The 26866-nt window shown below is 45.9% G+C and overlaps 1 protein-coding gene across 5 annotated transcripts in view; it reads left to right on the top strand.

The window, feature by feature from the left end:
* Positions 1 to 26866, top strand: part of TNRC6C (trinucleotide repeat containing adaptor 6C) — a 132658-nt gene that overhangs the window by 82509 nt on the left and 23283 nt on the right. For 4 of the 5 annotated variants that reach the window (XR_013824962.1, XM_079903690.1, XM_079903688.1 and 1 more), the window contains 11 exons: positions 532 to 3135; positions 9870 to 10085; positions 11938 to 12104; positions 15054 to 15134; positions 16458 to 16515; positions 18417 to 18559; positions 20169 to 20318; positions 21677 to 21823; positions 23820 to 23939; positions 26064 to 26147; positions 26328 to 26559. Coding sequence is in view for 4 of the 5 variants with exons in the window: in XM_079903690.1 (XP_079759816.1) it covers positions 532 to 3135; positions 9870 to 10085; positions 11938 to 12104; positions 15054 to 15134; positions 16458 to 16515; positions 18417 to 18559; positions 20169 to 20318; positions 21677 to 21823; positions 23820 to 23939; positions 26064 to 26147; positions 26328 to 26559 (4002 nt within the window). In the remaining variant the exon portion in view is untranslated. The remainder of the gene's footprint in view (positions 1 to 531; positions 3136 to 9869; positions 10086 to 11937; positions 12105 to 15053; positions 15135 to 16457; positions 16516 to 18416; positions 18560 to 20168; positions 20319 to 21676; positions 21824 to 23819; positions 23940 to 26063; positions 26148 to 26327; positions 26560 to 26866) is intronic. The other variant, XM_079903689.1, reaches the window with a different exon arrangement.

The raw sequence follows: 26866 nt of genomic DNA, 5'->3' as shown, positions 1-26866 counted from the left end.
CCACCCCCCAAATATTGGTTCTGTTATATGATTCTGCGGGAGATTTACAATTCTTTTCTACCAAATGGGCTGTGTAACTTCTATCTAATACTGTGACTCATTAGAAGTCTTGAAAAGAACTGCACATTGCACCCAGCATCCAGGCGAGCTTCAGTGTTGTAGCCAGCGTTTCCCAGAAGCTGAGTGTTCACAGGTGTTGCATAGTCGCATAGATTCCAAACTGCTTCCAGTTAAGCCACTTTCTTTACTACAAACGCTTTCCCAGATGCTCCTGTGCTAATGTGCATTGTGAATCTTCTCAATACTATGGTGTAGTGGTAAGAATTAAAGTAATTTTAGAAGCATTAACTCTTTTTTGAATGGGAGCTACTTAGAAGACAAATAACTTTTTTCTTGAAGTCATTTTTTAGTATTTGTCATTCAGAATTGAAAACTCGAAATAAAGAGCTTCCCCCAAAGACTAGTTTTAACAGTTGATTCACCGATAAGTGGGAGGAGAATCTAACTTTGAACCTGTTTCATCTTTTTCAGAAATCGGCCACAGCGGGCTGGCAGAGCATTATGAAAGTTCCCACTGGGGACAGCAGCCCACTTACAGGAGCGAAGCCAACGGCAGCTGGGATAAAGTGATAATAGACAGGACCGATAAGGAGGCGTGGCCTTCCATCACGGGAACAGAGGCTGAATCTGCCTCAGAATGTACGACAGACACTGACTGTACCTCCAGCTGTGGCTCAGAGAACAGTAGCATGGCTACAGGGAGCGCCCAGGGCAGCTTCACGGGACACACCAAGAAGACGAGCGGCAACAATGGCACCAACGGCGCACTCGTCCAAAGCCCTTCTAATCAGAGTGCCCTTGGGGCGGGGGGAGCAAACGGTAATGGAAATGCAGCCAGAGTGTGGGGCGTAGCCACGGGCTCCAGCTCCGGCCTGGCTCACTGCTCCCTCAGTGGTGGGGATGGAAAGATGGACAACATGATCGGAGATGGGAGAAGTCAGAATTGCTGGGGTGCTTCCAACTCCAATGCTGGCATTAATCTTAACCTTAATCCCAATGCCAACCCAGCTGCCTGGCCTGTACTTGGACATGAAGGAACTGTGGCGACAGGCAACCCTTCCAGTATTTGCAGTCCAGTCAGTGCCATAGGTCAAAACATGGGCAACCAGAATGGGAACCCAGCGGGCACTTTAGGTGCTTGGGGAAACTTGCTGCCGCAAGAGAGCACAGAACCACAAACGTCCACTTCTCAGAATGTGTCTTTCAGCGTACAACCTCAGAACCTTAACACTGATGGACCAAATAACACTAACCCCCTGAACTCTTCACCAAACCCTATCAATGCAGTGCAGACAAACGGACTGCCAAACTGGGGCATGGCTGTTGGTATGGGGGCCATCATCCCGCCCCACTTGCAAGGCCTTCCTGGTGCTAACGGATCATCAGTTTCTCAAGTCAGTGGGGGTGGCAGCGAAGGAATCAGCAGTTCTGTGTGGGGACTGTCCCCAGGTAACCCTGCCACAGGAAATAGCAATTCTGGGTTCAATCAGGGGAATGGCGACACTGTGAACTCAGCATCAAGTGCTAAGCAGAATGGCTCCAGCAGTGCTGTGCACAAGGAGGGAAACGGAGGGAACGCATGGGATTCGGGACCTCCTGCCGGTCCTGGCATCCTCGCCTGGGGGCGGGGCAGTGGCAACCATGGCGTCGGTAACCTCCATTCGGGAGCTTGGGGCCACCCCAGCCGAAGCCCCTCTAACGGGGTGAACGGGGACTGGGGAAAGCCCCCAAACCAGCATTCCAGTAGCGACATCAATGGGAAAGGATCAACAGGGTGGGAGAGTCCTAGTGTCGGCAGCCAGAATCCTGCCACGCAGCCTGGCAGCGAACACACGAACTCTTGGGCCAAAGCTGCATCTTCTGGAACGACAGCAAGTGAAGGAAGCAGCGACGGTTCTGGCAGCCACAACGAAGGAAGCGCTGGGAGGGAAGGAACAGAAGGCCGAAGGCGAGACAAAGGGATTCTAGACCAAGGGCACATCCAATTGCCAAGGAACGATCTTGACCCAAGAGTTCTGTCTAATACTGGTTGGGGACAGACTCCAGTAAAGCAAAACACTGCCTGGGAATTTGAAGAATCCCCAAGGTCTGAGAGAAAGAATGACAATGGGACAGAGGCCTGGGGTTGCGCAGCTACTCAGCTTTCAAACTCAGGGGGGAAGAACGATGGGTCCATCATGAACAGTACAAATACCTCTTCAGTAACGGGGTGGGTCAGCTCACCACCTGCTGCTGCGCCAGCAAACACAGGTTGGGGAGACAGCAGCAGCAAAGCGCCAAATGGCCCCGGGGTTTGGGGGGACACGATAAGCTCTACTGCTGTTAGTAATGCTGCTGCGGCCAAGAGTGGCCACGCTTGGAGTGGGACCGTAAATCAGGAGGACAAGTCGCCCACCTGGGGTGAGCCTCAAAAACCCAGAGCTCAGAACTGGGGAGACGGACACAAAGCGAATCCCGCCTGGAGCGCAGGAGGGGGAGACTGGGCAGACTCGTCTTCTGTCCTCGGACACTTGGGGGATGGGAAAAAAAACGGCTCTGGATGGGATGCTGACGGTAATCGATCAGGGTCTGGCTGGAACGAGGCTCCAAGGTCTGGGACCAGTGGCTGGGGCAATGGCACAAATGCAAAGGTGAATCCAGGGACAAGCTGGGGAGAGTCTTTAAAGCCTGGCCCGCAACAGAACTGGGCGAGCAAACCCCAAGACAGCAGCGCGAGTAACTGGGGAGGAGCCACTTCCGTTAAACAGACAGGAACAGGGTGGATTGGGGGGCCGGTCCCTGTCAAACAGAAGGACAGCAGTGAGGCCACGGGCTGGGAGGAACCTTCCCCGCCATCTATTCGACGCAAAATGGAAATTGATGACGGTACCTCAGCTTGGGGCGACCCGAGCAACTACAACAATAAAACTGTAAACATGTGGGACAGAAACAACCCGGGCATCCAGAGCAGTGCCTCGGTCAGCACCACCACCAGCACCAGCACCACCACCGCGAGCACCAACGCAAACGTGGCCGAGGCGCCCCCGACGCACCAGGCCAGCGCCCAGCTGAACCGATCGCCACTGCTCGGTCCAGGTACGTGGGGGGCTGTGTGTTCCTTTAGAGGCAAAGAAAAAAATGTTTATTCTCATTACATTTGCACACATACTCGACTAGTGTTTTTGTAGCAAATAACATTAAACTGATTTTAGTGCCCTTCACCTTACAATATCGTATTGAATGTCACCCAAAGAGAAGAAAGTTAAGTAGGATTCTCTGATAGCTTTTGATTCAAGAAAAAAAAAAACATTAAGCACCTTCAAAAGAAAGGAGAGGAAAGAAGAAATACGTCCTCTTAGGAAAGATTGAGGACCATTATGTTAGTTTGTGTTTACTTATTACAAAGTCTTTTTTGTTTTTTGTGGGTTTTTTTTGGCCTCGCTGCACGGCATGTGGGATCTTAGTTCCCCGACCAGGGATCGAACGTGTGCCCCCTGCAGTGGAAGCTCAGAGTGTTAACCATTGGACTGCCAGGGAAGTCCCAAGTCTTCACTTCCTTATGAGATAAACCACTGGTTCTCAACACCAGAGGACTTTCGTTAGAATTACCCGGGAGCTTGGGGACTGGGGGATACCAACCTGAGAGATTGCTAGTGTCATTGGTCTGGAGGTTCAAACCCATTCTGGAGCTGGAACACAGTACAGTAATAATCTAGAGAAATACCCCATGCCTGCCTTTTGATCAGAGATGGTAAGCTGCCCTTCCCAGTCCTTCTCAGACTCGGGGTCTCACTGGCGGTGGAGGGTGTGAAGTGGTGTCAGCTGGCTTGGAGCAGAGCCGCCGCCTCAGCTCTGCCCGGAGGCCTGGGGTAAGTCTGAGCCAGACCTGCAAGCGTAGCCCTTACTTACGTTTCTAAGGAAGTGAAGGCAGCTCCTGAAGTACAGCCCGATTCTCTCGTGCACTTAGAAATAAATACTCTGGGACACTTAAAAATCTATGTGCAGACACAGGAGAACATTGAATATTAATTAATAAAACATTTGATGAATAACATCTTCACAGTAAACTCTGAATCGAGCAATGAGATTAAGGGAGAATCTCCAGAGACGGTTTCTTTCACCCCTGAACTTTGTCAGGTTTCATTAAGACGTACAGATAATTTGAGAGGGATTGGGAGGCGGTGGGGTGAGGGGTTAGAGCGATAACTACCCAGTTAATTTAGAGTCAAATATGAAGGCCATTAGAGGCTTGATCTGAGTGAAACCAGTGACATGGTGGGGTCATGATATCTTGCCTAGGGCTGTGTCCTCCCACGGTGGATGGAAGTGAAACATAGTGCCACATGTCAATCAGAAAACCAGAAGAATACTGCTAATGTCGCTCCTATTCCAGAACATTTTGTAATCCGTATTCTACGTACCTATCTACCTATTCTCCTCAGCTCCTCGGAAATGGGTCTCATCACCCTTGGCCAGGCGTTCAGCTGTGCCGGTGGTAATCCCTGTAGCTGTCTCATGAGGTTGGAGGAGGCCCCAGCCAGAAGCAGACTTGCCTTTGCATTGTATTCTTATTCTAATGATATTATATTTGCTTTATCGTTTAGTTTTCTGGCACAAACATAACCAAAGGCAGAGATTGTGTGAGTTAATCATGGAAGAAGCATATCACCCATTCGATGAACTAAAACTTGGAAGAAATTGGATTTGGGAATCCTCTCGCTAGGTAGATAAAACACATGTGCGGTTTCTCTAAGTCTCCTTAGAGCAGAAGCTGGAGGACATCGTCCTGCCTGCAAGCCGCCCTGTCCTAGAAGCTCAATTGCTCTTTCATCATCCTTTGGTATAAAAATGATACTCAAAAGTAGAGTCACCTGCAGATGGAGTGAATCAGCAAGATGCTGTTAGAGCGTGACTATTTTCACACCATAACCTCAGAAATCGATCTCACCGACCCCTCCAGCCAGAGGAATTCTATTTTAAGCACCACGCAGTAGTTACTGAAAGAGGAATGAGCTGTGAGCAATCAATGCTTTGTGTGGGTATGAGATTTTTCTTGGGTTTCAGTTTGGTTAGGCTGTTTATACTTTCATGTGTGTTGAGGGACTTGGTAAGTCGGGCTGGACGTGAAGGAGGACCAGGGAATCAGAAGTCCTGCTCAAGAAGTAGGAGAAGATGCCTGTCAGTGCAGGTCCTGCGGATACACGTGAAGGTTTTCACTTTAGGTACCTTCAGTTCAAAATGAATAGAAAAATGAGACAAAGATGCCATTTGCCCCGCTACACAGCATATCAGTAAGAAAGAGTTAGCCCATTTAAAATCGGTATTAATGCACTAAAATAAAAACCTATTTTTCTGTTTGTGATACCTACCCTCTGTGATGACCCAGTAAGACGGGCAAAGGCAGCTCTTCCTAAGAGGCTGTTGTGCAACTTGAGACCACGTGGTCAGCTTTAAAAAGGACCCTTATCTGTAACCCTCAGATAGACTCCCCTGTTTTTGGAACAGAAGTGTCAAATAAATGCCCGAGAAACAGGGCGTTCTAAAAATTATGGGATGCTTTGCATCTGACTGAGCAAACTCTTCCACATAAAGCTTCACTCTAAGTACCTATCTTGATTTCAAATGTGAAAAATTAATTGTTGCTGCAGTAAATAAGAAAAATTGCCAGTAGCCAGTAGCCATCCAAGCATTGTAATAAATTTACATTTAGGCTTACGTGCCATCATTATGAACAAACTCCCATCTCATTAATACTTAAGTTAGTACCTAAAAATACCAAGCACATAGCAAGCGCTCAAATGCCTAATCAATTAAATTTTCAGTTCTTTATTTTTCCTTCATTTAATTGTAATTGGTCACTTTTTAACTGAACCTTTCTTCCCCAAAAGGAGTGCCTGTCACACTTGTAGAACTCTCTAAGTAGCATCCGTGGAACAAGCTAGCGTTGATTTCTTATTTCACAGAATAACGAATGAATGCCACCTCCCAGCTTAACTATCTGTAGTGCTTAGGATGAGAATCTTTGAGTCGGGTGAAGATTCTCTTTCTCTAGGTTCTGTTTCCTGGGCTCTTATCTGCTCTGTGCTCATTTTCACGCCAGTCTTCTGGGCCTGCAGCACTTGGGCACTTCTGGGCCTGCACCTTGGGCACACCTTTCTCCGTTCTGATAGAAAGATAAAGAATGTACAGTAAGTCCCCTACATACCAACCTTCAAGTTGCGAACTTTCAAAGATGTGAATGTGCGTTCACACGTCCAATCACATTAGTTAGTTCACATTGAAACGGAACAGGACCCTAGGGTCCTTGCCCCCTCCCACCATGTCCTCAGCCTGCCTTTCGTCTGTGCAAAAACTTCGGCCAAAGAATTAGTTTAATCAGAGAAGTGAGAAAATGCAGAAACAAAGGAAAACAGAGGAGACCAGATAATAATAGTTTAGTCAGTAAACATAGTCAAGGACCTTTATTTCCTCCTCAGTGGCTGTAGATAGTATTCTGAGCCGTATCCTGTGAGCTGTCTTATAGATAGTGAAACCCACACCAGGTGGCAGAAGTTATCTACATGATGAGCAGGCTGTAGCCATGACATAAGCTGCCACAATTCCAAGAACTGGCCTCAAGGAAATGGAAACGAACAGACCCTGGAACTGAAGATTAACTGTACCTAAAGCAATCCAGATGACTCTGGTCAGACCACTGATGACCAATTTCAAGATGCCTGTCAGGCTGACTGTATTGTTTCTACATGTAGCCCCCTCCCTCTGTCTCTAAAAGCTGTTGCCCCCTGATTGTCGGGGGAGGGGGGAGTCGGCCTTTGGACAGGCGTCCGCCCTCCCCACCCTCCCCGCTTGTCGCCAGCATCCAAAATAAAGCAAACTTTCATTTGCACCAACCTGGCCTCTTTATTGGCTTTTGAGTGGCAAGCAGCCGGACCTGGGTGCGGTAACAACATGTCTGGCGTACATTGTCACGTGCACGCATCCTCTACAAGTGGTTGTGCTTTTGTGTACTGTACTGTACAGTGCTGTATAGAGTACAGTGGTACAGTATCTTTATTTCAAGCCCAGGATGAGTGAGTGAAAGTGCAGCTTGCCCTCTGTCTCCTGTTGCTGACGATCCTTCAGCTCTACCATCTCCCACCTCCTCTCCCTCCTCCAGTCAGTAACGCTTCTTGCCTGTTCACTCGATGCCAGCCCCTTGTACTGTATGCCAGCTGTTGTACTGGTACTACTGTACTTTTCAAGGTACTGAACTGTAGGATTAAAAATGTTTTCTTTTTCCGTGTTTTTTATGTATTATTTGTGTGAAAAGTATTATAAACCTATTACAGTAGAGTACTATATAGCTGATTGTGTTAATTGGGTACCTAGGCTAACTTTGTTGAACTTACGAACAAATTGGACTTACAAACGCACTCTCGGAACGTAACTCGTTCGTATGTAGGGGACTTACTGTATATTTAAAATGGACTGAAAACTACATATTCTGGTAGCATCTCATTGCTGTTGTTATTTTATTCCCAGCACTGTGTTTATTCAGTTGAAGAAGGGAGATAATTGGGACTTCTCTGGTTAAAGACTGTGCTTCCACTGCAGGGGGCATGGGTTCGATCCCTGGTCAGGGAACTAAGATCCCGCATGCGGTGTGGCCAAAAAAAAAAGGGGGAGGTTGGGAGGGTAATGACTCCTGTATCCCATGGACCATCTTTTAAAACTTTAATATCAATGTTTTAATGCAAGATAGAAATTTGTTCAGCCTCATTAAGCCCAACTTTAAAAGAACTTCTATAAAATTATTAACAACAGGGATACCAAATTCACTTGAGCAATAAACATTAAAAGTGGAGAGCGTATTTATTTTAGTAGTATGTATTTAAAATTATCTCCTAGCTACCGAAAATATTTGCTTTGCATCAAAACGTTCTGGTGTGCCTGGGTTTTTAGCATCTCTTCCAGAGGCTCTCGGTTGTCAGGTGGTGCACTCATTCTGATGTGTATGTTAGTTTGGCCTTGTAGGTAAATTATTTTCTTGCCAGAGAGCAACGTAAACTGGAAATGTTGTTTTCTTGCTTTTCTTCCATTTATTTCTAAGGTTTTAGAACCTGCCGCTTGCAGACCCTTTGCCTTCCATATAAAAATACTCTGTAGACATTCCTGCTGCTTTCTCAGGAATTAAAACCTCTTTAACTATAATTACCAGGGTTTTAACACTTATTCTTAGTTTTGACTTAATTAAATAATTTGTAGTACTGTATTTCAAAGAGATGGCAGTATAAGGGTGACAGACAGATTTTAGGTGAGTTTGTTATTTAATTACCAACAGTAAATCAGTATTTTTATAGCTGATTGGCCTTTAGCAACACCTGTATTATTTTATCTTCCCCAAACTTCCATAATTTTTGTCATCTGTGTTAATTTTCCTAATTTAATTTTGTCCCTTCGATTTGTAAAACTCCTTCTCCCAAAATGCATTATTGTTTTATGTGTAATTATAGGTAACATTACAGTTAGCAATTGCCGACAACAGCAATTAGGGCTAACTTCCCTGATATTGGTAATAGTTTACATAATATATTGCTCAGCATAGAGCTTGTAGTTTGAAATGATTCATAGGTTGCATGTACTTTTATTGTGAATCAATATTATTGCATTTTATTAGAGTAAAGCATCATGGGAGCTGATCACATGCTGTTTCTGGTCAGAAAATTAATAAATTTCATAATGGAGATGGTACTATCCATATTTTAACCAAATAACTTAAAATTTGTGGTTGGCTACTTGTATTTTATGCTTTCTATTCTTCAGTTAGTATTTAAAACATTCACAGTTCTGTCTCCGAGAAGCTGTATCTGTATGAAGACTACAAGTGATATGACCTGTCATTGTGACTATCAGTAGTGTCAAGCGAGCTTATGGGCAAAAGCAAAAAGATCAGAATTTGGATTGATTCGGAAAAAGTGAAGTTTGCATATATAACATAAAATGTTTTTCTTACTAAAGTATAAAGAAGGTGGGGAGATCCTTGCTGTTGCCTGGTCTCGTGGCCGCTTCTGTGCCTGTAGATAGTGATGCCATAGCTTCTGGATTCGTTAGGGGCCCTCATCTAGCTTCATTGCATCCCAGTCCCAGATCAGGGTGCTGTGGCAACAGGACTGGGTGGAGGAATGAAAGAAGAATTCTGAAAAATTCTTGCAAAAAATACTTGCAATCAGTGTGTTTGTTGGAACCACGCTTATCCATAATTCCTCCACTCTGTTCCCGTCTTTAAAGATGAATGCCTCAGCTCTTTCTCGGCCCACTGCTGGTACCTGAGAATTGTCTGGGTTCTCTATTATTACTTTATTTGTACATGTCTAATCTGCCATCTTCTCATTTCTTTGCCCAGATATATGTCCTTGATGGTTGGTCAAAAGATAAGCAAAAATAAATTTCAGTGTATATTTGCCACTTGTAAATTTTTTTATAAGAGATTAATGTAACATGAAATTTCTTTTAGGTTGTTATGTATAATACCAGAAGTAAAAGAGCTACTTCTTAAACTTTAGTTTTTAAACTATTCTTTTAAACTCTATCATGTTGCAAATACTGTGAATTGAATAGTTTTTAATATAATGGACTTTTAAGTGGGTAGGGGTCAGGAGTGAGAAAAATGCAGCTTAAAAAAAAACTGAACAAATCTGATTAGATTCAATATTGTCTCCTTTTCGCTTTCTACTAAAAGCCATCCTAAAGATAGATTATCTCAAAATTATTTTGAACTTGAAATTACCATTTTTACTTTCTCTCTCTGTTTCATTTTTATTGTTTTCTCTCTCCCCTGGTGCCCTTTTCAGTTTCGTCAGGCTGGGGAGAAATGCCTAATGTTCATTCAAAGGCTGAAAACTCTTGGGGAGAGCCATCCTCCCCTTCTACCCTGGTTGATAACGGCACAGCAGCATGGGGCAAGCCGCCCAGCAGCGGCAGCGGATGGGGGGACCAGCCCACCGAGCCGGCGGTGACGTTTGGAAGAGCCGGCGCCCCCGCTGCCGCCCCAACCCTGTGCAAACCAGGTGAGCCGTGCTTCCTGCCCTGGGTTGGCCGGTTCGAGATGGACCCGGGTAGTCTGTTTAGAGGGATGCTTCTCATTGAATTTTAAGAATTAGTGTTTTAGGACGCTTTCCTCATTTTTAAGTCTAACGTTAAACTAAAACTATGAAGAAATATTTGCCCTGTCTGATACAAGAACACAAGGGAGCTTTTAACAGAAGTCCATGTTCTCCTTTTTACAAAAAAATAAATACAAGGATCAGAGCAGTAAAGCATAGCTGCTTGCTGGTTAGTGGCCTCCACGCTTCTTCAGCAGTGTTCTGCTACCTGCCGTTCAAACTACTTAAACTTGCTATTTCACTGAGCAAGGCGGATAAGCCAGGCCATTTTTCTTTTTGAGATTAGGTTTTGAAACATACATTACTTAACAGCAGTCTGACACTTGCTTTGCTTTCAAGTAAACAAAATTCTGCTTTAGATTCTCGCGTTTATGCTTCTTCTCTCTCTTTTTCTTTTCTTAAAGAGAAAAACTATGCTGTGTTTTCCTCCCATTATCTGAAAGTATAATAAGTATACGTATGAAATGTACATCCTTACAAATGAGCAGATCATGTTTACCAAGTGGCATCCTGTAACGTGTGGCTGTTTTGCAATGTGATACTTACGACAAGAGCATGAATATGTTTGCTGATTTAAGTCTGACATTAAAATTAATTGTTCACATGGCTGCAGAAGCTCAGGTTTCTTGTGGTTTTTTTGGACGTCATTAAATGTCTCAGATCTTAAAATGAAACTTTATTGTTTTAGTATTTTGTTACGTTGTTAACACTGGATAGTATGCTCTGTATACCAACCATTCTGCTGGATTATTTATTTCATTTATATTACTTCTTGTTATACATCTAAAGGATGGGGAGCTCCTGGGTATTTAAATTCAGGCACTGAGATAGTATATTTGTTTTTAATAATTTGTCCTTGGAGGCCTAATTATATGCCTGTCCACCTTGTAAGCCTCATGTCTTCATCGTCTTACGGACTCTAGTAACAGTACTGTCACCTGACCTTTGTCCTTCTTCAGATTCCCCAGGAAGTGAAAATTCGGGGTAACTTTTTTTTGCGGTATGGCCGCTCCGCGGCATGTGGGATTTTCCCAGACCGGGGCACAAACCCATGTCCCCTGCATCGGCAGGCAGACTCTCAACCACTGCGCCACCAGGGAAGCCCTGGGGTAACTTTTATACCAAGAATTGCTTTGTATTTTAAGAAAGGAGAAAGATAATATCCTGAAATCAAAACTCAGTATTCAACTTGTAAAACTCCCTCTGCCTATAGCCTCAGCTGTCTCCATCCTGTCATTCTGGGAGCATCTCCTGGGAGCTTGTCAAAAGCGCAGACTGTTGGGCCAACCACAGACCTGCCGCATTTCTCCTGATCCCCTGGCAACTCGGGTGTGGTCGCGTTGGGGGAGCACTGGTCCACGTGACATACCACATGACAGGGAGGATAGTGACGTTTTGCAGGACTCTGCATTTTACCAGCCATTCCATATCACGCAGAGATTGCCTCCTTCAGTAGCCTCCAGGATTTACTGTTAGAATGTCCATGCCTTGAAATGACTTCTAGTTGGTTAAAGGAGTTTGGAACAGCACAGCCTACAAATAGCTGAAGTTTGAAGAAAAAAATAGGTACATATATACATGTATATTACATTTCTAGTAGGGAAAATTAAATTCTTAGGTCTAAGGGAAACAAAGTAGTAAAAGGTAGGTTATGTACACCCCTTTTGTCCTGCCTCCCCCTAAATGATGTTATAGGGCACCATTGTCTGCTTTGGGAATGGTGAATCTGATACGTTCGTGTTCCCTCTCTTTCTAGCTTCAAAATCTATGCAAGAAGGCTGGGGCAGCGGCGGGGACGATGCGAACCTCGGTGCCGGTCAGTGGGAAGACGAGGATGGGGGCATGTGGAACAACGCCGCTTCCCAAGAAAGCACCTCCTCCTGCAGTTCCTGGGGGAACGCCCCCAAAAAAGGACTCCAAAAGGTGCGTGCGACACTAAAGGAAATAAACTCTAAAAATCAGTGGTGGTACTTAAAAACATTCAGTTTCAAGGTGGTATCTCCAGGTAACAGTGACAGAGAGATCTGAGGTTCTCAAAGTGCTCTCAGGACCCTGGTGGTCCTGAGGCCCTCTCGGCGGGTCTCTGCCGAGCGTAGAATGGGGTTTTCCAGAGACTACATGCCATTGCTGTCACAGCAGAGCGAAGGCAAGGACAGATGGGTGAATCCAGCTGCTTCTGTGAAGCCGGACAGTAGAGAGATGTTCAGTCAGGTACGACAATGCCACTCTTCTCACTAAAAATTTTTGTTTTAGAAAATATAATTATTTTCCATTAAAAAACATTGTTATATTAACATATAATGGCTTTGTTATGGTTATCTTTAAACAAATTAATACAGTTTTTTTAATTTATCAGTTTTAATTTCTAATACAGTAAATATCAATAAATACAACCCATATAAACAAAACTTCTTTAGGATCCTCGGGTTATTTTTGTTTTTGTTTTTGTTTTTGTTTTTGCGGTACGCGGGCCTCTCACTGTTGTGGCCTCTCCCGTTGCGGAGCACAGGCTCCGGACGCGCAGGCTCAGCAGCCATGGCTCACGGGCCCAGCCGCTTCGCGGCATGTGGGATCTTCCCGGACCGGGGCACGAACCCGTGTCCCCTGCCTCGGCAGGCGGACTCTCAACCACTGCGCCACCAGGGAAGCCCAGGATCCTCGGTTTTTAAGAGAGGTAATGGGGTCCTGGGAGCAGGAAGTGTGAGCACTCCCCAGGGACTCAGTTCTCTGCACCCAGATGCACAGCCTCCAGAAGAAATCAAGTGAGGTCCACAGCACAGATGCGCACCAAGACAGCTTCCAAGTAGATCGCAAATTCAAATATGAAAGAGAAAAATGTAAAAGAATTTTAAAAACTATCTTGGTGAGGAAGAGGCCTTTCTAACTATGACCAAAATCTAAAAGCCATGGAATGAAAGGCTTATAACTTCAGTAAACATAAAAACTATACCTGATAGAAAATTTCATCATCAAAGTCAAAAGACAAATAACAAACTGGAAAAAAATGTTTGTAAGTCATAGAGAAGACTGACCTTCCTGATAAATAGAGAAAGATCCTAGAAACTGGTTTTTTTTTAAAAACAAAACCCACCGGTAATCCAGTAGACAAATAGCGAAGAATGTAAGCAGGCGATCCGTGGAAAAGGAACACAAGTCACTGTTAAACGTGCGAAAGGATATTCAACCTGACTTGCAGAAAGAGAATTCAATTTAAACAACATGAAGAAATGCCATTTTTCATCTCTCAGCCCAGCAGAAATCCAAAATACGCTGTCTTCGCAAAGCTGTAGGAAAGCCAGCACTCTCGTACATTGCTGGTGGACGTGTAAACTAGCGTAACCCAAATGGAGGGCAGTGTGGCGTCATCTGTCAAAATTACAGATGCGTCAGCACTTTGACACAGACCTTCTACTTGTCAAGGGACAGCAAAAAAATAGTAACTTAAGTGCACATTGATGGGGTAACTAGTTAAATTATGCTACATCCGTATTATGAAAAACTAAAGTTTTTTTAAAGAAACTAAACACTGATATGAAAAGATCAACGAAATATATTGCTAAGTGAAAGGCAAGATACAGAGTATATGTATAGCACAACCCCGCTTTTGGGGGGCAAGGGGACGAGAAGAGAAGATGGGTGTGTGAGTGTGAGGCACACACGTACTCGTAACGGCCTCTGTTGAATTTAAAATTCTCTGGAAGGATGAGTAAGGAGAGAAGAACTCAGCGGACGGGTCATGGGGCGGGAAGAAGATGCTTCCATTTGCCCCTTTTTTCTGCTTTTGAATCATGTGAATGTATTATCTGTTCAAAAATTTTTCAATTTGAAAACCATTCAGTTAGCAGTAAGCAGAACCCAGAAACTAAAACCACGGCTTTTTGCTCATAAAGAGTAGAAATGATTGCAGACTCCAAATTAAATCTTTTCACAATCGGGCTGGCAAATAATCCTGTTAATGATGGGACCAGAAACACCAAATTGATAAGTTAAAGTATCGTATATTCTTGGCAAACCTGGCTCTGGCCACAGAGTAATGATTAAAATCACCTCTAGAGAAGCCGCTTCCTTGAGGAAAGTGAGCCTGTTAGTTTGCAGTCACCCCGCATGCGCTGTCCTGTGATTGTGGCAGGCTCAGGTTTGAAAGCACTGTGAGGAATACTGTGTATGGTAGTGACGCATTGTTACATCCCCCTCGTCGCAGAAGAGCAGGAGATTCTTGAGGGGTCACATCTTGACGCTCAGCCCTTCCGCGGTGCCTGCTGCCCCCTCTCCGTCTCGCTGCCCTTTCCTTTCTACTGGACTCCCTCCTTTTGTCTTCATCCTCTCCCTCACCGCCATTTCCCTACTTATTTTTTTTCTCCACCCTACAGGCCATAAACGATGAATAATTAACAAAATTAATAGGTTTTTTTGATCCCTTTCATCTTGTCTTTTCTGTTGGAATGAACACCCTGTATTTTGTCATCTTTTAGAATAAAGCTTATAAAAGGGCAAAAGCCATGTAATTTTTAGTAAATTTTACATGGTTATTATAGGGTCATGTTCAAGGGAGCACTTATTATGATTATTTGATAATGGAAGCGGTACATATTTGTGATGAACTAAATTCATTCTCTGGAGAAAAGAAATAATTATCTTGCTTTTTTAAGTCCATAAATTGCACACATGTGCCAACCTCAGAAGCACCCTGACGCATTTCATAGCACGAGCCGCCGAATTCTGTCGGGGCGATGTGGAGCACAGCATTGCTCAGCGGTAGCAGAGAGACACTGTGACATGTAAATCAACGTGAATTTTAGGCATCTCCCACTTCTGGAAGAAGTGCATTAAAGCGTGGCTCATGGACTTTCTCCTTCCCACACTTGGTTCTAGGGCGTGAAAACATCTGGCAAGCAGGACGAGGCCTGGATCATGACCCGGCTGATCAAACAACTCACAGACATGGGCTTCCCGGTGACTGGCGTCTTACTTTACTCCTCCCGCCATGTGTCCTGCCCTGCATGGCCCTGTTGTGTCCTGCCCACCTTTGTCATGTGTAACACGGAAGGAAGACTTGGGGGATGAGATTGTTGGCAAATCCTAACTCGTAAATTCCCCTTTCACCTGGGCGCGTCTGCTTAGGGATCATTGCTTTGAACTACAGCAAAGATCCACATCATTTCTATCAAGAAAGGTGTGAGAACCTTTTCTTAGAATAAAAAATGATGTGTGATTTTTAATTTTCATTGGTTTATACAGTTTTATATTTTCTTTTCATTTATAATTAAAAGTGAGTGTTCATTCGTTTATGCAGTACGTTGACCAAGATCTCAAGAGAAAACTTGGTATAAAGTGCTAAACCCTAGTGTCCAGATGAAGAATCCTAACCAGACCTGTTCGCTTCCTGAGTTTCATGTCGTGTGTAGGTCCTAACCAGACCTATTTGCTTCCTGAGTTTCATGTCGTGTGTAGGGAGAGTTGGAAATCTTAGGGTCTTCTCCTGAAAATGCCTCCCGGTCTCTTCAGTCCCTAAGAGCCAGTGGCAGGAGTTCAGACCATGAGCAGTGCCTCCTGTGTCTGCCACATAGCCCCTTCAAATGTCTTCTTTCCAAATCTTTATTCAAATGAGTGTTTACCTTTTGATTGCTGCAGATGTCCCTAAAGGATGGGTCTAGAGTGGCCCCAGACTGGAGCAGGGGACCACATACTTCACGTGGGGTGCAGGCCCCTGACCCTGTGCGGGCGTGGCCGGGGGCCCAGCCTCCCCACGGGTGAGGTGATAGGCCCACACTGGCCTGCAGTGCTTCAACACCACGCCCAGCTCGGTTTTGGCCCCACCGAGACTAGCCTGTTTCAACCAGAGAGAGAATTATCCAAATGGACCTACGTGTTTTGTGTTATGTTGTCTTTACATCTTTTGGTGAAAAGCAGTTTACAGCAGAGCCTAGAATCTGACTCTTACTGTGACTTCCTGCAGCTGCCCTGGGAGAGGTTTCACCCTGCTAAACCACAGAGTCAGAAATAAGACCCTCCTGGCACTGGACATTTGGGGTTTAAAGTGTTAAATACAAGTTCTTCCCTCTAAAAATCAATTCAGTACATTTTCTTATTACAAGTATTTTTTATTTTTAAGACATTTCTCTCTAACCACATGGAAGAAAAGTATTTCTAGTTCCAAAATCTAACAATATTAGGTTAATATCAATCACTTCCCTGAGTTAATAGTGATAGAGCTCTTTACAAGCTTTTCCTTTTGTTAACACGCAGTCCTAGTGAAAACTCTGTTTCCCTCCACAGAGAGAGCCAGCTGAAGAGGCCTTGAAGAGTAATAATATGAATCTTGACCAGGCCATGAGTAAGTAAGATGACACACCTAAAGCACACTTTTTTTTAAAGGTACCAATTTGTGAGTTTTGGTGTTCAGAGTCATGGGTTAATGGTTGAATACACACTGGGGAGACAAGGCCACCCACAGGATGTGCACCTGCCACGGGGCCGGTCCCTCAGGACTGGTGGGCACTGGGAACAAATGGCCAAACACCACATTGAACTACGTTTGCTTTTTCTGTTTTGGGTTTTTTTATTATTATTATTTTTGCAACAAATAGATGAATTTTTTCTATCTCCATCTATTTTGAGTGGGGAGATAGTGACCCTCTTGGAGAAAGGCACTGGGACCACATGCCCACCTCATTGGGTGCTGAGTGAGCTGTTCTTGTGCCGCGCCCGGCAGGGCTTGCTCAGGGCCCCACGGGAGCATCGCCTGCTGGCTGAGAGACGAGAGTTACTGTCAAGGAACAAGCAACCCTAGTTCTGGAATTGCTTTAAAAATAATATCAATTACGTTAAATGTTTACATGTAAAATACAGCTGATTCTCATCATTCGTGGTACTTATGTCCTATAAAGTCCCTGCAGACACTGAATCAGGAAGTACTAAACCCTTGCTCCTCGGGAACATGCAGGGTTGAGGTCATCTGAGCCTCTGGCCACAGCATTTTTGTCAACCAGTCAACACGTAACCTCGTTTTATGTGTGTTTCTGTTTAAAGACACCGTATTTAATATGTATTTCTCACAAATAATTATGTGCCATATTTCTTTATAATAAAGCATTAGCTTCGAAGGGTTGAACATCCTCCTGACCCTGGACAATGTGACCATAGATTTTGTTCCCTTTTTGACTCACACCAATGCCGTGAGCTATGCTTTTTTTAAATAAGTTATCATCTTGTGAATCCACAAATTTAGCCACTTTCCATCTTTTCTGAAGCTTCATCTTACACTGTAGACATTACTTTAGCTCCCCCCACACAGCCTTATACACGATGGTGACATTCTGTCCCTGTTCCGGCTGCACTGCCCTGCTCATCAGCTGAACTCAGCCGCCTGGGCAGCGCTGCTGCAGCAGCTGCTAAACAAAGCAGGCACCATGCAGCCTTCTTGCGCTTAGGACACTAGACAGCACATTGGCTTGGGGACCATGGGGACCACTGCGATGACCAACAAAAAGCACAGAGATAGCCCTAAGTACACCACAAAAGGACACCTGTCGCTTTGTGAGAGCCTGATCTGGGAATGTGTGTGTCGGGGGCTCAAATTCTTCACCGCCCCACGTGTCCACAAATGACCAAAAAGCGCCATACTATTGATTTGGGGACTACAAGTATATGTAGGCAAGTAGGTGGATTCACAAGCTCGGAATTCACAAATAATGAGGATCAACTTTATAATCACATGCAAATGCCAAATGGGTGGTATAAGCTGCCGGGACACAGGGAATCGGTGTGAGCTGGAGGGAGTTAGTCCCGCCTCCTCAGAGCCGTGAGGCGGCGCAGAGTCAGAGGGAGTGGAACAAACACCAGTCTCTGAATCGGAAGAGCACAAGGACAGACTCTGTCTGGTTTGCGTTGTATTGTATCCCCGACATTCGGACAGGTCCTTACAGCCAGTAGGGACTCAGCAGGTGGAAATCGATGGCCACGAGGCGGGGCAGCCAGGGAAGGGCCCTCTTTGGAAAAAGAGGCGACGAGTCCCGGGGGAGAGGAAGGGCCTATCCGCACAGTGGCAGAGGTGGCCGGCGTGGCTGTGAGGGACGAGGAGCAGGGTCCAGAGCCAACCCGAGGCCCCTGTTTTCTGGGGGTGAGCGTCTTAACTCCTTCCCTGAGGGGTAGGCTGGTGCCCGTCCGTGCTCAGAACTCGCAGCTGACCCCCGAGGCGTCTCGTTTCAAGCGCTGCTTCTGTCTGCTTTGCCCCAGGCGCTCTGCTGGAAAAGAAGGTGGACGTGGACAAGCGTGGACTGGGAGTGACCGACTACAATGGGATGGTCACCAAGCCCCTTGGCTGCCGCCCACCGATCTCCAAAGAGTCTTCCGTGGACCGCCCCACCTTCCTGGACAAGGTATGAGTTTAGGTGGCTTTTTGTTTGTTTTTAACAAGAGGTGTTTTTCGTTTTCACTGTGTTGGATTAAAAAGTTATTGGGCTATAATATTTAAGTGACTTTTACCCATTTTTTTAATATATATGAATGTTTAACTCAAAAGAGGTTGTGTTATATTTCATATGATGGGACTAGGAATAAAAATACTGAAATTGAAAACTGATTTTCATGTTAGCGGGTGAGCTTGGCTGCTTCAATTTGTCCAATAGACGAGGGTCCATCAAATTTCTGTTTTACGGTCTTACTTTATATGCACAGTTCTTCCCACTGGAAATGATGTATTACATGTCTAATCTCAGGAAAAAGGGTCTAGAAGTGGTTAGGCATGGGCACCCATGTCTCATGGCCCTTGCTTGGATGTTCTACTTCAGAGAACACGCAGGGGTCTGTGGGAAAATCCCCTTAGATGTTTCAACAAGTGTAGTCGCCAGTTCGTTCCCCTTAGTATCGTCATGCTCCCTCTCCAGACTGGTGTGACCTCAGAGGGGGGACACAGCATCCCGTTAAACTCAATCAGAATGTTCATCCTTGAAAAAAAAATGGAAGCAAGAAAGGACAAGTTTAAAGCAAACAAACAGACTAAAAGCAAGCTCATAGGAGAAGAGCTGAGAGTTCGTCTGTTCTCAGATTAGCAGTGTCCTCTGCCAGCACTCCACACAGTGGAGTCCTCGCCTTGCCCGGCACCACTGTGCCCAGAGAAATCGGAATTTCAGACAACAATGAATCATTTTTGGAGCATGTTTATTCTCAGATATTATTAGTAGTTTATCTGAAATTCCAGTTTAACTCCACACCCTGTATTTTTATTTGCTAACTGTGGGACCCTGACTTATTTCCGTATCTTTAAAATGTGAAATAATATTGCAGGTTTGGGGACTTCCCTAGTGGTCCAGTGGTTAAAACTCTGCACTTCCACTGCAGGGGGCACAAGTTTGCTCCCTGGTCAGGGAACTAAGATCCTGTACGTCACATGGCATGGCAATCAATCAGTCTATCAATAAATACTGCAGGTTTGTTGTGAAGTTAGATGAGATAAATTTACAAAGGACCTGGCACCCAATAAATGTAAAAAAATAATAATAACAAGATTTTTGTCTGTTTTATAATTTACCTTATTATTAGGTTAAACCATATGAAATCGCTGTTTGTAGGTCAAAAACATTTGAATGTCAGCAGATTTCAACCTAATGTATACCTAGAACCTTGCTAATAACTTCTCAAAAGGAGTCTGTTTATTTGAAAATGGTTGTAAAGTGTTTTCCAAGTAAGACTTTTTACAGTGTTTGTCTCTCTTCTGACTCCTACCCGTAGGCAGGGTCAGTAGTGATGAGAATATTATAAGCTGATATGTGTTTGTAAAATAATTGTTAAAATGAAAACAGCATCTTAATCCTGTTTCTCTTTTTTCTTTTTCCCCTCTTCCTTTTGACCATTTCTCCATTTTCCTGTCCACACATTTTTGATCTTTTAATTCTTTGTTCATCCGCATCCCTTTCTGTGTCCCGGGAAACTTGTGCTTTGTGTGCGGACGGGCACCGCACACAGCTCACGCTTTCTTTCCCCAATCAGGATGGCGGCCTCGTGGAAGAGCCCACGACTTCACCATTTTTGCCTTCACCAAGCCTGAAGCTCCCCCTTTCCAACAGTGCACTCCCTAATCAGGCCCTGGGCGGGATTGCCTCAGGGCTGGGCATGCAAAACTTGAATTCTTCTAGACAGGTAAGGCTGTTGGTAGATGGCCACCATGGTCTCTCTCATTTGCCTTTCAGAAAATGTGTTTGACACGCAAACCTTCTTATTTTTAATTAATGCCTGCATTTGAAAATATAACTGAATATGTAAAGGAAGCTGAAATATTATAAGGATTTCCTTCCAAGTGATGTACTGCTTGGATTCAATTCAACTGAATTGAATCCAGTTCTTGAAATTTAACCGTGTTATAGGAAATGCTTCAAAATTATATTTATTCTTACATGTAACTAAAACACCCTTGGTACTAACGTACTGCTAGTACTTTAAATGACATGGACCGCAGAGCCGTCTTCACCTGCCCGATGCGTTCACAGGTCCAGGCAGTGCCGTCCTGTCTCTCCTGACAGTCGACACCTTAAATGCATTGATCTGCAGGAAAACACCATACTCTCCCCTTTTTCCCAGAACAGAGGTGACATCTCTTGCAGGTTCTCAGTGGTTTTCAGAGAGTGATGTTGGCACTGTTCCCTGCCTTTGACACTCTTGGGGGAGGTGAAAGTCACCCTCAGACGTCCCTGAACGGAGGGACCTGGGGTTTTGATCGACGGCCGCTTCGTGTCACTTCTCTCCCCTGGAATGAAATGATACGGAAGCGCGTCACGCTCTTCCCGTCCACAGAACTGCTCTTCTTGATTTTCTCCTGGGGGAGGCTCACATCACACAGCTCTGAGCCTTCTCTTCCAGCGATGCTGTGAGATTTGGGGTGGCCGGCGGCAGTTCTCAGTGGCGCCCCATCCACGTGATCCTGGCCATCTCTTGTTGCCCACCGGGCTGCGGTGCCAGTTTCAGCTCTTCTGCGGTCGGGAAGTCAGCAGCCTGGCCGGCGGGCCCCGGGGATCAGATGCCCAGTCAGGAGAGTAGAAAGAAGCACTCAAATATATAGTTATTATATTTAACACAAAGTTAACTGCCTGGACTTGTTCACGTATTCAATTTCAGGTTTGTTGAAATCATAATTATATTTCCTTTTGGAAAATGTCCTGTTCTCCCAGGTTAGTGGTCCCCACACATGATGCCCTTTACCCCAGCACAGACGGTGCCCACACAGCCGTGCCTGCTGCCCCTGTGCCTGGCTCTGTGTAATTCTAGCTTCCTGGAAGACGACGGCCTGTTGGGGGGCACCTAAAACTGGCTCTGTGGGCGGCTTCTGTGATTTAAAGACATGGGCAGGCTCTGCGGGCAGATCTCCTGTCATCTGTACCCAGTTTAGACAGCACTTCTTAAACATCCCCTTTGGTACACGTTGAGAGCGGCAGGAAGCAGGTGCAGCCTTGCCCCCCGCTGGCTCCCGGGCGACGGTGTAACGCGCCCCCGCCTCCCTGCAGACACCGAGTGGCAACCTGGGCATGTTTGGCAGCAGCGGAGCAGCCCCAGCGAGGACCATGCAGCAGCCGCCACAGCCGCCCGTGCAGCCCCTGAGCTCCTCCCAGCCCAGTCTCCGTGCTCAAGTGCCTCAGTTTCTATCCCCTCAGGTCAGACCCGCGTCCGCGCTACACTGAGAGCCAGTCAGCCCGCAGTGTTAACCTGTCCATCCCACCCTCCTGCCCTGGGAGGCACTTCCGGAGCTGCTCCCCCAGGGCCCCCGCCCCACAGGCCAGGGCTGGGCCTCCTCCCGGCAGAGTGCTGTTGCCGGGTGACACATGCCAGGGATGGGACTTCCGTCCTGGTCTTGAGAAGATTACTCGGATGAACCCATTGAATTCTTCTAGATTGGTGAGAGAGGAAAGTGGCAAGTGAAATTGCTTGGGACATAAAAGAAAATTCTTAGAAGCAGTGAAGGACTGAGTAATGCTTTAGTGACAAACTAAATGTGACAATATATAATAGTGTCCATATCACAGACTTTTGAGTTAAGTTTATTCTTTAGTATTAGATCGTTTTAAAACAAAAGAGCAAATAGAATCAAGGAAAAGGATATTGTTTTGCATAGCTCTAAAGCATAATGTCAGCTTTTTCTCATATTAATATTGTTTACTTTTAGAACATTTCCATAATTTTTGACTTTGGACTGAGTTTTTAATTACAGTGTTACAGTCCTTACCGCTTAAAAGAATATTCAGTAATAGATTAAAATGGTAAATCATAGAATTCGCTGGAAGTAATTATTCCTCCACAGTTGTTTGACCAGAGATCTGTGCACTGAGTTGAGATGGCTGAAATCTGGGTGAAATAATAGTGAAATGCATTAAACAGGATACACTGTAAGCTGCTACAGTAAAATGCATTAAACAGGGTACACTGTAAGCTGCTACAGCAAAGACACCCTGAAATACAGGTGCTCGGACGAGACAGACAAGTAATTCGCCCCCAAGCAACAGAGCAGAAAGTAGCAGCTCTGCCTCGGCCTTTGCCCAATGACAGAGGGAAAGCGAGAGACATACCACTTCCACTCATGTCCCACTGCCCAAGCCTAGTGACATGGCCACCCCAGCTAAGGCACAGGAGCAGAGACAGGTCCTGGAGACAGAGCAGCCTTCCACACACAGCAAGCCAGCGTGTCCCGAACGTCACTCATCTGTGTGCCTCCCACGACTGTTACATAATGTGTTTTCTTTAAGTTGACTTGCCTTCTTAATTTAGATAAATTTATTCTTAAAACTGAACATATCTGTCGTAAAGAGAAAAAGCAACATTTTTCTAATACACGTTAGACGACTGTAAAAGATACTCTTCTGTGCTCTACCTAAAACCATCTTGTGTAAATACTGTGATAAACGTACAGCGCACGCCGTGGAAAACACTGAGCTGGCCAGTGCCAAGCCCCTGAAGGGTTCAGAGCAGTGAATGCCAGTTGGGCAGGGAGGCAGGCTGACCATTGCGGTCAGGGCTGGCCGGCCACACCAGGGCACGTGCCACATGGGAGGCTGGGCAGCCGGGCCCCCCGAGAGGAATGGCTGGTCCCACGAGCAGGGGGAGACCACTTCCCGAACGTGTCAACTTGAGAAGGGGTCCCTGCCTGCCCTGGAACAAGGCCCCCCGGTCAGATGGCCGCGGTGCCATCTGCTGAGCTCCTGCGGGGACTAGTCCAGGGCGCCTGTGTGAGACGCAGACACTGGCCTCCTTTGAGGAGGCTCGAACTTCCTCCCAGAGACCACGCCTTCGCTGTCTCCCACCTTAAACGATGCCCACTTAGCTTCATTTCGACAGAACGTGAAACCAGTTACCGATGGGAGTAACCCAGAGCCCTAGAAAGTTAATTCGTAACTAAAATATTTGGAGGAAGAAATCTCTTTCTTGCCATCTGCCTTTACCTCCCTCCCTCCCTTCCTTCCTTTCTTCCTTTCATATTATCCACAAAAGCATGTAAACTACTAATGTTAAAATGTCTGTAAATTTTTTAATGGCTTTTGAAGTTCACTGAGACAAATATAACTGTCATTTACTCAGTTTTGAATCTCAGAAAACTGCCCAGACAAGTAAATGTTTGAATAGAGAATCCATGTCTAATGGTGCATTTTTTGTTAACAGGTTCAAGCACAGCTTTTGCAGTTTGCAGCAAAAAACATTGGTCTCAACCCTGCACTATTAACCTCGCCAATTAATCCTCAGCATATGACGATGTTGAACCAGCTCTATCAGCTGCAGCTGGTGAGTGGGTAGATCTGCTCGGGTTCTAGGACAGAGGAAGAGCCTTCTCCCCGTGAGCTCGGGGATGTGCCAGCAACATGCATGCCGACTGAAGAAAAGCAGTCGCCGTAACGCTTTTCTTCACGTCAGGGAATGTCATTGAGACGTTCACGAAGTTTGTAAACTGTTAAAGGAATTAGGAAGTTCTTCCCTTAAGGGTGTGTCCACTAAGCTTTGTGGATTCTGTGGCCCTTTCGTGATCACAGTCTTCCAGATCTGACAGTTAGGGTGTCTGTTAGCTCTCAGCCAGCCTTTCTCATCTGAACCACAGAACCCAACAAATCATTTCATGATTGTTCTCTAAATTCTTCCAAGGTTGGTCTACACAGATAGCATTCTAGAAACAAAAGACAGAAGTTACTTCGTTACATACAGGAGATGAGATGCCTTAGAGATTAGGACTTGATTTTCTCAGAATCCCTCTTGAGGAAGGCTGATGTAGCCTAATAATTCTCGCAAGTGTTACAGTTTAACATATGTTGAATTTTTAGTTTTCAACAGTCTTACTGCTTTTACCATGAAATGCCATGGCATTGTATCCCTAGGTGCATCCTGAATTTATATTCCCTGAAGGGCCCGGTATATTATTTCCTTCTTTAATACGTTGACGCCTGATTTATTTAGAAGTCTTGCCCAACAGCTTCATCTCCTAGAAAATGACCAGGAGTCATGAAGGGAGAAAAGCCTCCAATAGACAAAACCATGCTGTCAGCCTTTCCTTACGGGGGAGCCCTGGGCTCTCAGTCCTGACCCTTCAGCGTTTGTTAGACACACGTCTGACCGTCTGGGTGTCTGGTTCCAGGTAGTGGCCAGGTGGGGTGGGGGTGACCTAGGACAAGCCGCAGTGCAGTGAAGTACCCAGGGCCCTGGGCACGGGATCCAGACCGGGACTGGACCTCACTCGGAAAAGGGAGCCAAGCTGCCTCACAGTCCTGCTGCAAGGCCCCTGCGCGGTGTGCTACCGCCAGCGCCAGGAAGGGACCGCCGGCCTCAGCGGGGAGCAGCTGAGAAGCGTGCTATTTAGAGCTGTCACTGCAGAGGAAAACAGCTTTCCACTCCTTGCTAACACAGAGGACGGCTGGATTCTGACGGGAGACAGAACTCGTTATCAGTCGTACTGATGTTCTGGAATCCTTTATTTATACATAATTTTTATTGACCTCTGTAGTGTAAAAGATACCAAGAAAATGTTGGATTATGTTTACTCTGCTCTGTTTTAAAAACAATGTACACTGTTGTAACATTTTTTTCCAGAAAACTTGGTAAAATGATATTTTAGTACATCCTAAGGTTAAGTTTTAGAGCCTGTAAGGATTCACTTAAGTGAAGTATTTTATTCCTCTCTAATTTACAGATTAATGAGGCATTTCTAGTAGTATAATCTCTACTTCTACTTGGATTCTATTTCAATAAATCCTCTTGCCCAAAACATCCCAAAAAAATCCATGTTGTAAAGAAAAAATTTACAGTATTCAGCCAACTTTCGAAACAAATGATCCGGCCTTCTGCCTCATGGTGGGAAGAATCTGACGATCATTCTCGCTGGCTTCGTGGACGGGGTCTGTGTGGCAGAAGTGGCCACGTCTGGACCTCAGGCTCCCTGTGGACCAAGGCCACACGTGGCTCCTGGTAGCTACAAGCCCTTTAACGTGTATTGTTCTGTGGCCGCCGATCACTGCTGTCCTGCCACATGGTCTGAGCCATTCTGGACAACTTACATCTTTATAAGGGGAAAAAAATTTTTATTTTCCCCTCATTTCTTTTTTATTTTTAGTTTGTATGAATTGAGCAGAAGAATTTTGATCTCTTCATTAACTGAAAAATATTTGCTGACAAACCTCATTACCAGCACTAAACAGGGGTACTGACTGAGTTACTTTGTAAAGTCTGTGCACTAGAAAGGTTTTGGAAAGACATGTCTCCTTTTGAAAAAGCTTCATGCCTCACGCTATGCTTAAACCACAGGATGGTAAGGGAACCGAGAATCGGTGCCTTTTTTTTTTACACTAATGTACGGAAGTGGAACCCTTTGTTGAGGCTTTCTTGTAATCTACTGGACGCTTCTCTTCGTGTCTGTGTCCACAGGCGTACCAGCGTTTACAGATCCAGCAGCAGATGCTACAGGCCCAGCGGAACGTTTCCGGACCCATGAGACAACAGGAGCAGCAAGTAGGCGCCCCCCGGGTGGCTCAGCGGGTCGCTAGCTGTCACCTCCCCTGGCCTGTTACTTGTCACTGGCTTCTCTCTCGCTCAGCCTCCCGTTTTGAAAGCCTCGGCGTCACCTGGGCTGGGGAGGAGGGCGGCCCCGGCGGCCCTCCCGACCCGCTGACCGCGCGTCCCCGCCCGCAGGTTGCGCGCACAATCACTAACCTGCAGCAGCAGATCCAGCAGCACCAGCGCCAGCTGGCCCAGGCCCTGCTCGCGAAGCCGCCCCCGCCCCCGCCGCCCCTGTCTCTGCACCCCTCTGCAGGCAAATCGGCCCTGGACAGCTTCCCCCCCCACCCCCAGGCCCCCGGCCTCCCCGACCTGCAGACCAAAGAGCAGCAGTCTTCACCCAGCACCTTCGCTCCCTACCCTCTCGGTGAGTCCGGGTCGACGCCGACCGCGTGCGCCTGGCGGGGCTGAAATAGCCGGGCAGAAATGCAGTTCCAGGCAAAACCGGAGCGAGGCTGTCTCAGGTCTCCTTCGTAAGGGAGGGACCCTAGCTGTCTTCGCGGAGCAAGAATTTTGCTGCGCCCATAAGTGCTTTCAGTATAAAATCTTTGAAAGTGGTACCAGAATGATCTCCTCTCCACTGTTGAATCGGCGCTTTGTTCCGTCCCTCGCTCTCTCCAGCCTGAACTGCTGGGAACAGGAAGGGTATGCAGATTTCCGTGAACCAGGCACTT

This window comes from Stenella coeruleoalba, assembly GCF_951394435.1.
Source record: "Stenella coeruleoalba genome assembly, chromosome: 19".
Classification (NCBI taxonomy): Eukaryota; Metazoa; Chordata; class Mammalia; order Artiodactyla; family Delphinidae; genus Stenella; species Stenella coeruleoalba.
This window is presented reverse-complemented; position numbering and strand designations above follow the sequence as displayed.